Raw genomic sequence first — 17433 nt, 5'->3', positions numbered from 1 at the left:
ACTTGGAGTCTCAGAGCGGCTTACAAACTCCTTTCCCTTCCCCTCCCCACAACAGACACCCTGTGAGGTGGGTGGGGCTGAGAGAACTCTGACACAAACTGCTCTTTTCAAGGACAGCTGTGCCAGAGCCTGTGACTGACCCAAGGTCACATCAGCAGGTGCAAGTGGAGAAGTGGGGAATCAAACCCGGTTCTCCCAGATTAGAGTCCGCACACTTAACCACTACACCAAACTGGCATTCTTACATGGAATTCACTGCCACAGGAGGTGGCAGGGGCTACAAGCATGGACATCTTCAAGAGGGAATTGCATAAACATCTAGAGCTATTAGTCCATCAGTGGCTATGAGCCACAAGGTGTAGATAGGAACTCTCAGTCTGGAGCAAGGGATGCTCTGTATTCTTGGTGCTTTGGGGGGGGGGCAACAGTGGGAGGGCTTCTGGAGTCCTGGCCCCACTGCCGGACCTCTTGAGGGCACCTGGTATTTTTGGCCATTGCGTGACAGTGTTGGACTGGAGGGGCCATTGGCCTGATCCAACACTGGCTTCTCTTATGTTCATGTCATCCTCTTGGCTTACAAGCAGTTGTCTTATGGGTTAGCATTCAGCAATGCTGCATGCCCCTTTCCAACACCTCATTCCGCAGCACGGCGGCCCTGTCTCATACACCAAACCCCCATGTCTCCATGACCTTGGCATAATTATCTTCCCCCCCCCCTTCTCCATTTTGTCAGGCTATTAATCATTCTGTGTGCCCACAGGTATGTTTTCCAGAGCACAGAGCGTAGACACAGCCTGTTTCTCTTTGCCACCTAATGACACAAGCAAAGCACAGCAGCCAGGCTTGTAACGCCTCTAGGGGCAACCTTGACATAATTATCATGCATTTCAAAAAGCCGAGTTTTGTCTTAGGCCCACGAAACCATCCAATCCCTGAAGAGCTCCTCCTGGAACACGTGAAACGGTCTTCTACAGAATCAGACCCTTGGTCCATCACGTTCAGTATTACCTGTCCAGACTGGCAGCCGCTTTCCAGGGTTTCGGGCAAGAGGTCTTTCACGTCACCTCCTACCTGTTCCTTTTAACTGGAGATGCCAGGGATTGAACCTGGGATGTTCTGCACGCCAAGAAGATGCTCTACCACTGAGCCACAGCCCTTACCCCTGCCTGCATTGTCCTTTCCTCTTTCACCCGTTTGGTGTAGGGGTTAAGAGTGCGGACTCTTATCTGAACCAGGTTTGATTCCCCACTCCTCCTCCACATGCAGCTGCTGGTGTGACCTTGGGTCAGTCATAAGTTCTTTCAGGGCTGTCCTCTCAAGAGCAGTCCTCGAAAGAGCTCTCTCAGCCCCGCCTCCCTCACAGGGTGTCTATTGCGGGGAGGGGAAGGGAAGGGAAAGGAGATTATCAGCCGCTCTGAGACTCCTTCGGGTAGTGAAGGGTGGGGAATAAATCCAAACTCTTCTCTCTCCTTTCTCATTACCCAGGAAGAGGGGCCCCCACCTCAGGACCACTGAAGACACTCATAGGACACCCTATATATGCATCCCTGGAAGCAAGCCCTAGACTCACTCTCAGATAAGTGTGCATGGGACTATAGACCGAGCAACGCACGCTGCAAATGTGTGCAAGACAGAGCAGGCTCATTCTGTTCTCCTGCTGATAGCCACCGGGCTACTGGGATGAGAAAGCAGCAGCGGGCAGAGCAGGGTGGGGGCTGCTGGAGAGGGTGGGCCCCCTTCACCTCTGTTCCTGCTGCAAGATCTGCAGCAGTGTTCCCTCTAAGCTGAGTTAGTGTGAGCTAGCTAATCGGTTTTTAGCCTCCGGCTTTTTGCCTCAGCTCGGGAAGGACAGCTCCAGAGTGAACTAATTGGCGCAGTAGCCCAATCGCTCGCTCGCAACCTTAATGCCGGGAGCTCACAAAGGAGGAGTTTTGCTCCAGAGACTCCACAGCTTAGAGGGAGCATTGATCTGCAGCTCATGGATGCCCACAGGTAACCTACGGTCCAGTCCCTCCATCCGCCGCTGTCTCAAAATGGGAAACCCCCCCCATCTCCAGCCTAGCCAAGGACGGTGCTGCAGGCAGCACGCTACCCAAAAGAAATGCGGGTGGCACACCCACGAGCTGCACGTGACTCGCGAGACGTGGAGTCTACCGGAATGAACAAGTGCGAGTTCCGATTATGCCCGTGGGAAACAATTTCCGAAACTGAAGGCAGGTGGTGAGCAATGTTCCCTCTAAGCCGTGGAGTCTTGTGAGCAAAAATTCTGCTTTGTGAGCTACTGGCATTAAAGTGGTGAGCGAGCAATTTGGCTACTGCAGAAATTAGTTTGCTCTGGAGCCGTCCTTCCTGAGCTAAGGCAAAAATGTGTGAACCGGAGGCTAAAAGACTGTGAGCTAGCTCACACTAACTCAGCTTAGAGGGAACACTGGTGGTGAGTGGACGGTAAAGAGAAATGAGGTCTTTGGCCCAGCGAGATTTGGTCCGAAGAACTCGACCGAAACCCTTTGATCACATACCAGAAGGAAAGCCACACCAGCGCATATTTTAACCCACATTTTCTTACAGAGAAAACACAAGTAAAAAAACCCCCACACACGCACAGCAAAAAAACCTTTCAAACAGGAAGGGGAGAACAAAGCCAGTCACGGTTTTGCCCAAGCTTTACTCTGCGCTTATTCAGAAAACCAATTTGTGGGGATAGATGCCGTTGGAGAGCGAAAAGGTTGACCGCAGGTACCCGCGGAGCTGAGGCGTCTTCTTGACGATGGGGAGGATCTGGGAGTCCACGGCCTTCTGGTCGGCCTTGCGCCGCTCCGTCACCTCGTATTTCTGAGAAAGCAGGACAGACAGCCGGTTAGTGGCCCTTTCGAGAAAAGAACCCACACTCCAGTGGGATCCAAAGACTTGGGTGGGTTCCAAGGTATTTTTAATTGCCTTTCGGCAACAAAATCCTCCCCCCCCCCCAAAAAAAAAAATCAATCATGGAAAATGCAACTGAACGGCTTCCACTCTTTGGGCTCTCCAAGGATACTGGCACAGACACAAATGTAATAACAACTGATTGGCACAGTAATGAGATAATACGGAGAGCAAGAAAAATTGTGAAAAAGTGACGCTTAATATATGTCATTACAATCATTACAATCATCTTAGCCCATGGCAGGTTCTACTACACATTATAGCTGTTATGATTATTGAAAATCTTCTTTGATCGTTGTGAGACGTCACCAGAGGATATGAACTATTGAGAGACAGTTTTTGCCCTACATCTTTGTTCAGAAGATCTTCCTTCGAAACGGCAAGACGTTCCGGAGATCACCGTCAATATATTTTTCTATGATTATGTATATTATTTTTGTTCACTTTTCTATGATTCTTTAAAGACATATATTAAGTGTCACTTTTTCAGTTTTTCTTGTTCTCCATACAGACACAAATGTGCCATATACCAGGCAACCAATGCTCTCTCTAAGCCGTGGAGCAGAAGTTCTACTTTGTGAGCTACTGGCATTAAAGTTGTGAGGGAGCGAATGGGCCGCTGCATAGACTAGTTCGCTTTCTGGAGCCATCCTTTTCGAGCAAAGACAAAAATGTGTGAACCGGAGATTAGAAAACTGTGAGCTAGCTCACACTAACTCAGCTTAGAGGGAACACTGCAGGCAACTGCCTAGGAATTCAACCGTGCCTGGCAGCTAGAGATGTAAAATTTTTGAAAATTTTGAAGCTCAGAATTTCCCCCCCGGAATTTTCGGAAAAATTGAAAAAAATACTACATTAGCATTTCTTTTGTTTTCCAGATTGAAAGTCATTCTGTTACTTTAGGAACATAAAATATGACTATGGACATTTTTACTTGGCACGAAATTATCACAACTAGCATATTAAAAATATAGTGTATCCAAACAATTATTACCAACAGAATACCCACCCACATGCAAGAACAAAACTGAAACCTTTTTCTTTTCTTGTGACAATAGCACCTCCTCAAGGAAGAAATGCATCTTGTTCTTGCACTGGAGAGTTCAGTTTGTAACCTAGGACTTGCTTGTCCTCAGTGCACAGAAATTAGATCAATCTGATACCATACATATTTTTTAGAAATGATTTGGAAAGTATTTGAACACCTTGTCTTAAAATATTTTATGTATCATGTTAAAATAAAATGTTCCATAATCAATTTCTTTCCTTTCCTTTTTTCAATTTTTCAGAAAAAAACAAAAAAGGCTTCAGGAGAAAAACGGGGGAAAACTGGGTTTTTCCCAGGCCTTCACATCTCTACTGGCAGCAGGAAGCAGGACACCCAGGCCCCCCAAAATAGGGCAGAGGGACGGACCCGAGCCCCCTAACATTCCAGGCTGAAGGGCAGAGACGAAAAATCTCATGAAGCCAATCTAGCCTCTGTGGAACAGATTTCACGTCCAGGAGACTAAGAATGGCTGAACATTGCGCAAACCAATTCCCTTTGCTCTGCAGGGGGCAGTTCTTGCTGCGGGGCCTGGCACAGAAGTAGACGAGGGGCCTAAGTGCCAGCAAGCTCGGCTCGCTTGCCAGTGCGACTGTCACTCAAGAGGTCACGCCGAGGACTGCAAGATGCACTTTTGGAATAACTATGAAGTGGGGTGGTGGGGTGGGGGGGGTCCCCAATCTTTCTGAGCCTGTGGACACCTATGGAATCCTCCTGGCACGGGGAGGTGGGTGCAACCACAAACTGTCCACCACGGGAGGTAGAGCCAACAACCACAAGTTTACACACACACACAAACACAGACACCAAGTGCCCAAGAGAAGAGGACTAGTTTAAGAAATACACAGGGGGAAGTAGATTCAAGTGGGATTTCCGTGTGCGTGCACACAAAAGCTTATACCCAGAATTAAACTTTGTTGGTCTTAAAGGTGCCGCTGGATCTTCTACTGGGTGAAAGTGTGAGAGGATAAAACCGATAACGGCGGTGATTTTCAACTGTACGGCCAATCAGATCTCTAATGGCCAACTGGGCAGGAGCCCCATTTGGCCCCATCCATTCCTAAAAACACTTAGAAGGCGGCAGGAAAAGTACTGACAGGCACCGTGGTGCCCATGGGCACAGCGTTGGGGAACCCTGTTGTAAAGATCTGAACACAACCCAGTCTCGCTCGCCCGTCTGAGGGCAGCGGACCAATCTTCAAGGGAACCGTACCCTAAAAACACAGCCCCTCCCAGCGACGGCCCCACATTCTAACTCCATAGCAGACACCAGCCTACCCGCCCCGCCCCCCCAGCCCACGCACCTCTTTCTCAGTATCAAAGATTTCACCCTCCTGGTGCTTGGGTTTGCGTAGCCTCTTCTTTTTGAAGTAAAGGTCGCCAAGGTGCTTGGGGATTTTCACGCTAGAGATGTCAATCTTGGTAGAGGTGGCGATGACAAACTTCTGGTGGGCCCTCCGCAGCGGGACGCGGTTGATGACCAACGGCCCTGAGGGCAAAGAGGAGACAACGCCAGTGAGTGACACAGGGGCCTCCATTCCAGCTTCATTAAAAAATGGTGTCCTCCCGTAACACATTTCACAGAAAACGATGTATTACCAGCAAATACTGGCCATGCAGAATGGCTACATCTATGAGAATTTTTTATGGTCTGAGTCACTCTCATAAAATACTATTGAGGTCCTTCTAAAATGTATCTGGATTTATTATACGTCATTAATACAGAAAGTGACAAGGGTATGGTCAAAGGAAGATCCTGCTGACAAGTTAATAGACGGCATTGTGATATACGTATCTGCACTTAGTTTGTATTAATTATACAGCAATCTTGTTTATGTATACTTGACTTATATTTTAATAAAATCAATTATTTAAAAAACAACAAGGGCCTCCGTGTGCCAGGAAAGCCACGACTCAGCTAGACAAGAGGTGGCTTTCCTGCTATTCCAGACAGCCATATTTCCAACAGAAACCAGCTAACACCCACAGAGACAGAAGAGGGGATTGGATTTATACCCCGCCCTTCACTTGGAGTCTCAGAGCTGCTTACAAACTCCTTCCCCTTCCCCTCCCCACAACAGACACCCTGGGAGGTGGGTGGGGCCGAGAGAACTCTGACAGAAACTGCTCTTTTTCAAGGACAGCTCTGACAGAAGTATGGCTCGCCCAAGGTCATCCAGCCAGGTGCCAGTGGAGGAGTGGGGGATCAAACCCGGTTCTCCCAGATTAGAGTTTGCGCACTTAACCACTACATCAAACTGACTCTCACACAGGCTGTACACAGATTTCCCTAACAGCTCAGAGCAGCTCCCAGAGCCATTTTCAAGCAGGGAAAACAGAGGAGGAGAAGAGAAGAGGAGATTGGATTTATACCCTGCTCTTCACTCGGAGTCTCAGAGCGGCTTACAGACGCATTTCCCTTCCCCTCCCCACAAAAGACACCCTGGGAGGGAGGTGGGGCTGAGAGAGCTCTCTGGAGGACTGCCCTTGAGGAGAACAGCTCTGACAGAACTGTGGCTTGCTCAAGGTCATCCAGCAGGTGCGAGTGGAGGAGAGGGGAATCAGACCCGGTTCTCCCAGATTAGAGTCCGCGCACTCCACCACGACACCAAACTGGCTCCCAATCCCGAGGGTACATTAGGAAGCCATCTTGCCCTACGGCTCCAACACATTTAACAGCAGCTCTCCAATGACTTGGACAAAAGACGGTCTTTCCCAGCAATGAGGTCCTTTAACTAGAGATGCCGGGGACTGAACCTGGGACCCTTCTGCGTGGCAACCAGGTGCCCTACCGCTGAGCCAGACAAAGAAAAATGGAGCAAGGAGCAGCACCCAGGCTGACCCCCCCCCCAGAAAAGCGGCTTACCGGTCACCAGCAACAGCCCGCTCCCCAGCTGCTTCAGGAAGACCACACGCTGGAAACACAAAGAGAGAGGGCTTGTCAGAGCGTCACGGGAGAACAACACAGAGCGGGGCGCTGTTGTTCTGCCTTCAAGGCGGGGACACTAGCGCCTCGTCCGGTATTCCTCACCTTGCCTCGGTGGCGGCCGGTGAGAAGAATCAAGACGGTTCCCGGGGTAATGGAGGCCCGCAGCTTCCTCTTGTGCAAGGCAAAGTTCTTTTTGCCGTGACTCAGGAGTTTACGGGGAACATCCTCCGTCGGGTAGTACCTAGGCTATCGGGACGAAAACAAAAAGTCAGTGTGATAATTTTTTAAAAACCCGAAAAGCCAATGTCATATCCAACTCCAAGAATCCCTTTTGTCTGTTCAGCACCCGCATTTGCCGTTTAGTGCCACAGATTTAAGACCACCTAGAGTTGTACCCACCCCAACATGGCTACTAAAAGCAGGAGTCCAGCAGCACCTTCAAGACTAACCAAATTTGTGGCAGGGGAGGAACTTCCATATCTGAAGAAGTGAGCGGTGACTCACGAAAGCTCCTCCCCTGCCATAAGTTTGGTTAGTTTTAGGAAAGATGTTGACAAGGTCGAGCATGTCCAGAGGAGGGCAACCAGGATGGTGAGAGGGTTGGAATCCAAGTCTTACGAGGAAAGGCTGAAAGAGTTGGGTGTGTTTAGCCTGGGAAAGAGAAGGCTTAGAGGGGACATGATCGCAGTCTTCAAATATGTGAAGGGCTGTCATGCAGAAGATGGAGCAGATCGATTCTCTCTTGCTCCGGATTGCAAGACTAGATCTAATGGGTAGAAATGACAAGGGAGTCGTTACCGGCTAAATATCAGGAGAAACTTCCTAACTGTCCGCAGAGCCTGCAAGACGGAGCTCTTCCGCCAGGCTTTCGAATAGGAGCCGCCACCACCACTAGACCACCAATGTATTAGTATACCACCAACGCCCGGGAGGACATCTAGATATGGGCATGGTTTGCCAAAGCCCTAAATACCCTTTTTTCGCAGCATGGGCAAGACTGGAACGCTTGGAGGACCGCCATCTTGGTTTTTAGCTAGTTTTGTTCTAGATAGGCTATAAATTATGATGTAATTTTAATATTTTGTATTGTTTTTAATGTTTTTACTGTTTTATCAATTACATGTTGTTTGCCGCCCTGAGCCTTCGGGGAGGGCGGGATAGAAATGTAAATAATAAATAAATAATAAATAAATAAACTGTCAGAGTGGTTGAGCAGTGGGACAGTCTGCCTCGGGAGGTGGTGGATGCTCCTTCGCTGGACGTTTTCAAGCGGAGGCTGGATGGGTATGTTGTAGGTATGTAGGGCTATCTTTCAGCTATGCTCCTGCAGAGTGCAGGGGGCTGGACTAGATGATCTGCAAGGTCCTTTCCAGCTCTAACATTCTATGATTCTATGAAGGTACGCCTGGACTCTTGCTCTTTTCTGCTGCTACAGACAGACTAACACAGTGACCCAGCAAAATCTAGCTGATTATTAAGATTTAATCATAGCAATCACAAAACTCAAATCATTTTCAATTTCTGTGCAAGTGTCCTAAGACCTCTGGCATAAAAACCTTGCTGTGGGACGGAAGAAAAGGATTTGTTATATAGCTCATTCATTCCTTCAAGAATACACCGCTGGGCACAGACACATTGAAAATGACATGAGTGTCAGAACAGGGTTGCAAAGAATTGAGTTCGAGTCTCTGCTCAGTGGGTGACTTCTGACCAGTCGCACATTCGGCCTAGTTTTATTTATTTATTTATTTATTATATTTATATCCCGCCCATCCCGCGAACGGGCTCAGGGCCGTTTTGATACCTGTGCATTACAGACCCAGATTTCATTCATTCCTTTGCGAATACACTGCTATGCACAAGCACATTGAAAAGGACATGAGTGTCAGAACAGGGTTGCAAAGAACTGAGTTAGAGTCTCTGTTCGGTGGGTGACTTTTGACCAGTCACATATTCAGCCTCGTTTTGATACCTGTGCATTACAGACCCTGATGTGCAGCAAGCAATGTGCATTCAGATGTTCTTTGGGACACGCCTTTGACTCCAATTGCAGGGACACAGCCTGCCACATTAAACTGACAAGAAAAATGAAAGGTCACGAACCCCACAGAATAACTTCAATGCAAGAACTGGGCACTGAACTCTCACACCAACAGTGGCTTCCAGCCAGCATGGCACAGTGGTTAGAGTGCCAGACTAGGCTCTGGGTGACTTGTGTTCAAATCCTCCACTCTGCCATAAGGCCAGTCTCACACACACACAGCCACACTGCACAACAGCTGTTGTGAGGATAAAAGCAGAGGATGACATAAGCTACTTTAGGTCCCCACAGGAGAGAAAAGCACAGTTATCAATGAACTAAATCAATCAACGTTTCAACTTAGTTGGTGTGTACTTTTCCTAAGTTTCAAAGTACCATTAAAGGTTCAATTGTACTTTTTATTAAATGAGCTCAGGGCATTGTCCGTGCCCGTTTTATTTCCACAACAACCCTGTGAGGTAGATTACACCGAGGGGCAGCAAGTGGCCCAAATCACCCAGTGAGCTTCATGACTGAATGGCGACGTGAACCCCGATTCTTCTTTCTGTCTCCTCCAGGTATTCTACAGCGTGGCAACCTGTACCCACCTTGCGTGCACCAAACACGTTCTTACAGTCACTTACTGCTCTTACACCCACCGACACAACAGCCTGTGCGCTGTCCTTCCCAAATAACCCAGCCACAAGCAACCTACATAGAGCAATTTGGCGCAAATTTTGTAATTAAACACTCGAAGGGCTGCAGGGATATATTGATTTCCCTTAGTGTGTGTGTGTGTGTATTATATATATAAAAAACCCGGGAAATCACTAGAATGTTACTGTTCACAGACTTTAAAACTTCTTTAATATGAGTATCCCATCCAGATATCTAAAACCTTTAACCTGCTAAATCACTTGCCCTCTAACATTCCACTTAAAAGGTTTCCATTTTCCCCCAAAAGTGATGATTTTGGACAAGCAACCTATATATATATATATATATACGATAATCTTTCTTTCTGCTTTGGCGGGGAGGGCAGGGTATAAATTGAATGAATGAATACAGGCTAGCCGCTTGCTCATATCCTGGCTAGCTGCAGACGTGATTGACAACAGAAACCAGTGGCGTCCACCAAAAGGTTCATTTCAGCCAGCCCAGCAACCAAGCCTACCATAGCATTCACGAGCCACCTCCTCACACGTTACCAGAACTAATTATCTGCAGCCCACCAAGGGATCAAAGAGCCAACTTCTCTAAGGCGTCTTTGCCTGGTGGGGAGACTTTTCTTACCCTGGGGCAAGTGGCCACTCACAAGCAGATGTCCGTTATTAATATATGAACACAGCCCCTGACTTTGGGCTGAGACGTCTTACCATTTTGCGAAGTTTGACCACCCTGTTGCCACCATTCTTATCCCCGCCGACAGGTTTCGTGATCGTGGCCGGCTCCTTCTCTCGCTTTTTCTTTTCGATCTGCAGACAAAAGACACGTGAGCGTCAGTCCCTTGCAAACAAATGCTGTGCACAAAAAGCAAACCTTGCTGGATCAGTCTAAAGGCTTGCCTCATCCTGGACACTGACCCCAACTGCAACCACCCAAGAGCCACGGGGAAGATCACAAGAAAGGAGCGATGCCAACAGCTCTTCCCTCCCTGATTGTCCCAACATGCAACGTTTGCAGGTATACTAGCGCTGAATGGGGAAGCGCCATTTAGCTGCTATGGGTAACTGCTGTCAACAGACCTCTTTGCCACCATGAATGCAGCCAGTATTTTTAAAGAGCTACTGACCCCTTCGGGCAAGCATTGCTTTTGAGGGAAGTACGTTCTCACAGTACAAAAACTCATGGGCACTCCATGAAATTGCTGAACGGTCGGGTTAGAACAGATAAAAGGAAGTACTTCTTCACCCAAAGAGTGATTGACACATGGAATTCACTGCCACAGGAGGTGGCGGCGGCTACAAGCATGGACAGCTTCAAAAGGGAATTAGATAAGCATATGGAGCAGAGGTCCATCAGTGGCTATTAGCCACAAGGTATAGATAGGGACTCACAGGCTGGGGCAGGTGATGCTCTGTATTCTTGGTGTTTGGGGGGGGGCAACAGTGGGAGGGCTCCTAGTGCCCTGGCCCCACTGATGGACCTCCTGATGGCACCTGGTATAGCTGGCCACAGTGTGACAGAGTGTTGGACTAGATGGGCCATGGGCCTGATCCAACATTGGTTTCTCTTATGTTCTTATGTGTTGCACTCAAGATTCCTTTATTCCAAGGACCTCCTGAACTCCCCTACCTTCGTTTCTGGAGCCTTGTACTTGCGCTTATACATGGCCTTCCTGGCGTACATGGCCGATCGGGAATACCTCCCGATCCCCCGGACCAGCATAGGGTTTCGGCTGGCATGGCGTTTCCGAACCCTCTTTGCTTTCTTCTCGTCCGCCATCTGAGCAACAGAAAAATGAAGATCAGCATCTTGTACAAGGTGGGAAAAAGTAAAGATGAAACAGAGGGCAACCCGGCACCTTTTGAGAACGTTAAGCGCACCCTCAACTCCTACACCCTATTTCTACACAGGCTTCCTTCAAAGAAATTACAGCAATTAATTCTCAAGTAAGCCCAGGCAGAAGTTCGCCTTTACTCTCCCAATAATGTGGATCCATAAGAACCAAAAAGGACCCACTATAATATGTGAAGCCCACCTGCCCCCCAAAAGACGTGATCTTCTCTGGGTTCCGTAGCATAAAGTCCCTTTTCCAAAATGGGACACTTGAGCAGAATTCAGGAGTGTGTAAAACTCTACTGCCAGTCACAGAAATGAGGCCCTTCCACAGTCAAGTAATCAAACCGATGCTCTGCCCACATCTCTCAGCAGAGAAAGGAACCAACCCAAAGGATCATAACCCAAGCTGGCAGGGATCTGAAACCCTCCCCCAGTTCAAACCCAGCTCCTCAATAAGAGAACATCCATAAACGGTCATCACTCATCATGAAGAGATGGAGCAGATTACAAGGTGTCCAAAGGAGCCTTCAGCCACATGCTGTACTTTGTGGACAACCCCTAAGGAGCTACCTCTACCAGCCCCAGAAGAACCAGTGGGCACCTTTAAGACCAACAAAGTTTAATTCTGGGTAGAAGCTTTTCGTGTGCACACGCATGATCATCTGATGACGTCTGTATGCACACAAAAGCCTATACCCAGAATAAAACTTTGCTGGTCTTAAAGGTGCCCACTGGACTCAGACTTGGTTCTGCTGCTTTAGACCAACAGGGCAGCCCACCTGAATCCCACCCCAGTAAGAGTTACATTTTATGCTCAGGCACTCTGCTGGTGCGATGAGTAAGACCGATCACTCGGAGCAAGGAATACACAACCGAGGGCCGGTTCACACATGTAGGGGAAGAAGAGGGGACAGGGGAGACTGGGCCACTTAATCAATGCTCCCTCTAAGCTGTGGAGTCCTGTGAGCAAAAATTCTACTTTGTGAGCTACCGGCATTAAAGTTTTGAGCAATGCTCCCTTCTAAGCTGTGGAGTCCTGTGAGCAAAAATTCTACTTTGTGAGCGACTGGCATTAAAGTTGTGAGCGAGTGATTTGGCTACTGCATAAATTAGTTTGCTCTGGAGCCCTCCTTTCCTGAGCTAGGACAAAAACGTGTGAGCCAGAGGCTACAAAACTGAGAGTTCGCTCACACTAACTCAGCATAGAGAGAACACTGGTTGTGAGCAAGCGATTTGGCTACTGCGTAAATCAGTTTGCTCTGGAGCCATCCCTTCCTGAGCGAAGACAGAAATGGAGGCTAAAAAACTGTAAGCTCGCTCACACTGACTCAGCTTAGAGGGAACACTGGTGGGGATACCAGGCTTTCATTGTACACTCACAAGAACTACAGCTCACCTTTCTCCCCGAGGGTCAATACACGCTCGTGCAAGAGAACAGACAACCAGGACCTATACACGTGTACACACACACACCCGGGCAGGTTTGCTTAGCTGGGTTTCTATCTGCGGGGAGACTTTTGTTCCAAAGCTGGGGCCTTTTCCAACACGCGCCCGGCACCCAATCCGACGCTCGCGTTCCCCTGCACGTGTGAATCGATCACGGTTTCCAAGCACTCCGCGCAAGCAGGCTGCCGCTGGGGAAACCCGTTACCCCCGCGGCCGACTTCATACGCGGTCTTCCAGCCGACAGCCGGCCTCCCAACCGGAGCCGGAGCAACCCCCGCGGCCTACTCCAACCGCTACCGCCTCCGCTCTACATAATAACCGCCCACCGTCCCCCGGGCGTCCCCGAACCGGCCTGCCCGTCTCGGGCGAGCCGACTGCGCTTCATTCGGGCGGATGGCGGTGGATAGCGACACCCGGGCCCGGCCGCGAAGCTGTGAAAGGCCGCCATTCTTACCTTCGGAGAAGGGAAAAGGAGGCAATATCCGGGAGGCCGGCGCTAAAGAGAACCGGATGTGTGACGTCATCGCACGGCGGCTCTTGTAGGCCCTCTGGGAGATGTAGTTTCTTCTAGCCCCGTCGGCGGTTAGGTGGAATGAAGGAGAAAAAAGTCGATTGGCGCTGTCCAGAACCTTCGGGATCGGACTGGCTCTTCTGGACCAATAGGCAGGAACCAAGAACGGTGTGGCTGTTTAAAAGCCAGGGGGGGCTTATAATAATAATAATAATAATAATAATAATAATAATAATAATAATACCTTTCGATTTATTGATCGCTCAATCAGGCAGAGCTGCTGGTTCTGAGCGATTTACATTTACGCGGTAAAGAAATTCGAGTACAGTTTCTTCAACCCATATTAGGGAAGTTCTTTGGCTACCCAGATACGGAGAGAAGCAATAAATTTCTATTTGATTCCAATCCTCAGCTCTCTCTCATTTGTGTTCTGGCAACACCTTACAGAATTCATAAGGATCAAGTCAAGAACTGAAGCGGACAAAATAGGAAGCACATTGGCTGAATTTCATTTTATTTGTCTATAATGTAACTCATGAGTATTTATATGTAGTTCAACCAAAGTGTCTCATATAAGACTGATACGAGTGCAGATTGGTTTGTAAATGTTTTATGAATGAACCCTAGAGATTTTAAACCGTTTTAACTGAATTGTGCTGGTTATGCACCGAAGAAAAACTGACTGACTGACAAAGCCAGGGGGATTTGTTGCAGAGAGGCGTTGCCTCCAATGCTCCCTATAAGTTGTGGAGTCTTGTGAGCAAAAATTCTACTTTGTGAGCTACTAGCATTAAAGTTGTGAACGAGCGATTTGGCTGCTGCATAAATTAGTTTGCTCTGGAGCCGTCCTTCCTGAGCTGAGACAGAAATGGGTGAGCCAGAGGCTAAAAAACTGTGAGCTAGCTCACACTAACTCAACTTAGAACACTGCTCTGGAGCCATCCTCCCTGACCTAAGACAAAAAGGTGTGAGACGGAGGCTTAAAAACTGTGAGCTAGCTCACACTAACTCAGCCTAGAGGGAACACTGGTTGCCTCTAGTGTTCCCTCTAAGCTGAGTTAGTGTGAGCTGGCTCACAGTTTTTTAGCCTCCAGCTCACAGATTTTTGTCTTCGCTCAGGAAGGAGGGCTCCAGAGCAAATTACTTTATGCAGTAGCCAAATTGCTTGCTCACAACTTTAATGCCAGTAGCTCACAAAGTAGAATTTTTGCTCACAAGACTCTACAGCTTAGAGGGAACATTGCCTCCCTAGTCTATTGCAAGAAAAACAAATGGGAGTCTGCTGTTGCCTTAAAGACGAATACAAGTATATTCCTGCACAAGCTTGGGGAGGATTCGAGTCCACTAAACTCCTGTGCAATTTATGCTGCCGATATGCGTGGCAGAAGCATCATGCGAGCGTAGAAATGACGTGTGTGTAAAGTGCAGTCAAGTCTCTGCCAACTTATGGTGACCCGAGCAAGGGACTTTTGAGACAAGAGAGAAGCCATGGCCTTTCCTCTGCAGCATCTTCCTTGGAGGTCTCCCACCCAAGTGCCGACCCGACGGGATCGGGCTGTACCATGCCGCCTTCTGTCCCCGAAATGAGGTATGATAGGAAGAAAAGGAAAATAATGTACTCTGCTAGGCAACTTGACTTTAATGGGCTGGATAAAGATGAAGCGTTTCTCACCTGCACCATGGTTTACATTAGCTTAGCTAGGGATTTTTATTTTTTTTAATTATTTATGCTATTTATAATGCACCTTTTTTTTTGCTGAAACTCAGTTTACATAGGGTGAGTCAAACACAATCAACAGGATGAGACATCCAAGGAACAGGGCAATCGGGTTTGAACTACAGAAATCTAACGGCAAGCAGAAATCTGAAACGGAGGTGAAACAAAGCATAAGCATTTAAACATGGCATGTAAATGGCGTCAGAATTACCTAGGCTGGAGCAGATTTACAGTGATAGGCAGCAATACAGTACCCATACCTTTACAAATGCAACTTTATGAATCATTCCATTATTTGTTTTTGTTCAGTCGCACAGTCGAGTCTGACTCTTTGCGACCCCATGGACCACATCACGCCAGGCTCCTGTCTTCCGCTGTCCTCCGGAGTTTGCTCAATTTCATGTTCATTGCCTCGATAACACTGCCTCACCATCTCATCCTTTGCTGTCCCCTTCTGCTTTGACCTTCAGTCTGTCCCAGCATCAGGGTCTTCTCCAGTGAGCACTCCCTTCTCATTTGGTGGCCAAAGTATTTGAGCTTCATCTTCAGTATCTGGCCTTCCAAGGAACAATCAGGGTTTATTTCTTTTAGGATTGACTGATTCAATCTCCTTGCAGTCCAAGGGACTCTCAAGGGTCTTCTCCAGCACCAGAATTCGAAAGCATCTATTAAGAACATAAGAGATGCCAATGTTGGATCAGGCCAAAGGCCCATCCAGTCCAACACTCTGTGTCACACAGTGGCCAGAAATACCGGTGCCATCAGGAGGTCCAGCAGTGGGGCCAGGACATTAGAAGCCCTCCCACTGTTGACCCCCCCCAAGCACCAAGAAGACAGAGCATCACTTGCCCCAGAGCCCCTATCTATACCTTGTGGCTAATATCCACTGATGGACCTCTGCTCCATATGCTTATCTAATTCCCTTTTGAAGCCCTCCATGGTTGTAGCCTCCACCACTTCCTGTGGCAGTGAATTCTTCGGCACTCAGTCTTCCTTATGGTCCAACTCTCGCAGTCATGCATTACTACTGGGAATACCATTGCTTTGACCATACAGACTTTTGTTGGCAGGGTGATATCTCTACTTTTTACTATGCTGTCTAGGTTTGCCATTGCTTTCCTCTCAAGGAGCAGGTGTCTTTTAATTTCATGGCTGCAGTCACAGTCTGCGGTGATCTGGGATCCCCAAAACTTCCATGATTTCCCCTTCTGTTTGTCAAGGAGTGATGGGTCCGGATGCCATGATCTTAGTTTTTTTGATGTATAATTCCATTATAGTACAGTGTTATTTGTGTGTGTAAAGTGTCATCAGGTTGCAGCTGGTCAAGGCACCCGAGAAGCAGAGGTGGTCTGCCGTTGCCTTCCTCTGCAGAATCCTCCATCTCCCCTCCGAGTACCGCCCCACCCTGCTTCACTTCTGAGACCTGAACCACAAAAGCAAGCGCTCTGTAGGTAAATTGAATAAAACACACCATTTCTCCATGTTTGCTCATTATTTGAAACTCATACAAAATAAGAAAATCTTACATAAACTTACAAAATGAACACGGAAACAATGGGAACCTCAGATTAACACATGGAATTCACTGCCCCAGGAAGTGGTGGGTGCTACAAGCATGGACGGCTTCAAAAGGGAATTAGATCAGCATATGGAGCAGAGGTCCATCAGTGGCTATTAGCCACAAGGTATAGCTAGGGGCTCTGGGGCAAGTGATGCTCTGTCTTCTTGGTGCTTGGGGGGGGGGGGTCAACAGTGGGAGGGCTTCTAGAGTCCTGGCCCCACTGCTGGACCTCCTGATGGCACTGGTATTTCTGGCCACTGTGTGACACAGAGTGTTGGACTGGATGGGCCTTTGGCCTGATCCAACACTGGCGTCTCTTATGTTCTTATGTTCCTTAACCATGCCCTGAGGGCTCTATATCGGTATCACAAATGATCCAGTATTCTAGAAGAAGCCGGTCCCAGTAGTGTATTCTTACGGGCATGCCAGCTGTAAAAGTCTCCCGTTTCACCAAGGCTTTGTCAAAGTAGAGACTGATACTTCCATAGATCCACATGGCAAGCATTCTAAAATAGAAAACTCAATTTCTGATGCAAATCTCACAGCGTTTCTCCAAGCACATAAGTGCTTGAAGAAATGCTGTGAGATCTGCATGAGAAACTGAGTATGTAAGAACTGGAGACTGATGGATCCTTAATTTTAGAATGCTGAAAGTACTGCATTGTAGAATTAAGGATACAACAATCTCAATTTTTGACATATTTATTTCCTTCACTGTTTTTGCCCCAGAATTGAACTCAAACTAAGCCAGTTTGGTGTAGTGTTTAAGAGAGTGGACTC

General features: G+C 48.0%; 1 protein-coding gene across 1 annotated transcript; it reads right to left on the bottom strand.

The window, feature by feature from the left end:
- Positions 1–2648: 2648 nt before the first annotated feature.
- On the bottom strand, positions 2649–13379 carry RPL6 (ribosomal protein L6). The gene is made up of 7 exons (XM_015413242.1): positions 13319–13379; positions 11212–11361; positions 10293–10391; positions 6999–7142; positions 6834–6882; positions 5272–5456; positions 2649–2832 (listed from the first exon to the last, which is right to left on the bottom strand). The coding sequence occupies exons 2-7, from the start codon at positions 11359–11361 to the stop codon at positions 2680–2682; spliced, it is 780 nt and encodes a 259-aa protein (XP_015268728.1). The 5' UTR covers positions 13319–13379; the 3' UTR covers positions 2649–2679.
- Positions 13380–17433: the final 4054 nt, after the last annotated feature.

The sequence above is a fragment of the Gekko japonicus genome, unplaced genomic scaffold (genome assembly GCF_001447785.1).
Source record: "Gekko japonicus isolate JY-2015 unplaced genomic scaffold, Gekko_japonicus_V1.1 scaffold10, whole genome shotgun sequence".
NCBI classification, from domain to species: domain Eukaryota; kingdom Metazoa; phylum Chordata; class Lepidosauria; order Squamata; family Gekkonidae; genus Gekko; species Gekko japonicus.
The sequence above is the reverse complement of the archived record's forward strand: the minus strand, read 5'-3'. Positions and strand labels throughout refer to the sequence as shown.

Excerpts from the sequence above, each read along its gene's own strand:
- RPL6 (XM_015413242.1), bottom strand. The coding sequence starts at position 11,361 with ATGGCGGACGAGAAGAAAGCAAAGAGGGTTCGGAAACGCCATGCCAGC. Across the intron at positions 6,883-6,998 it reads CCGGCCGCCACCGAGGCAAG|CGTGTGGTCTTCCTGAAGCA; the intron begins GTGAGGAATACC and ends TTGTGTTTCCAG. Across the intron at positions 2,833-5,271 it reads TCTTTGATACTGAGAAAGAG|AAATACGAGGTGACGGAGCG; the intron begins GTGCGTGGGCTG and ends CTGCTTTCTCAG.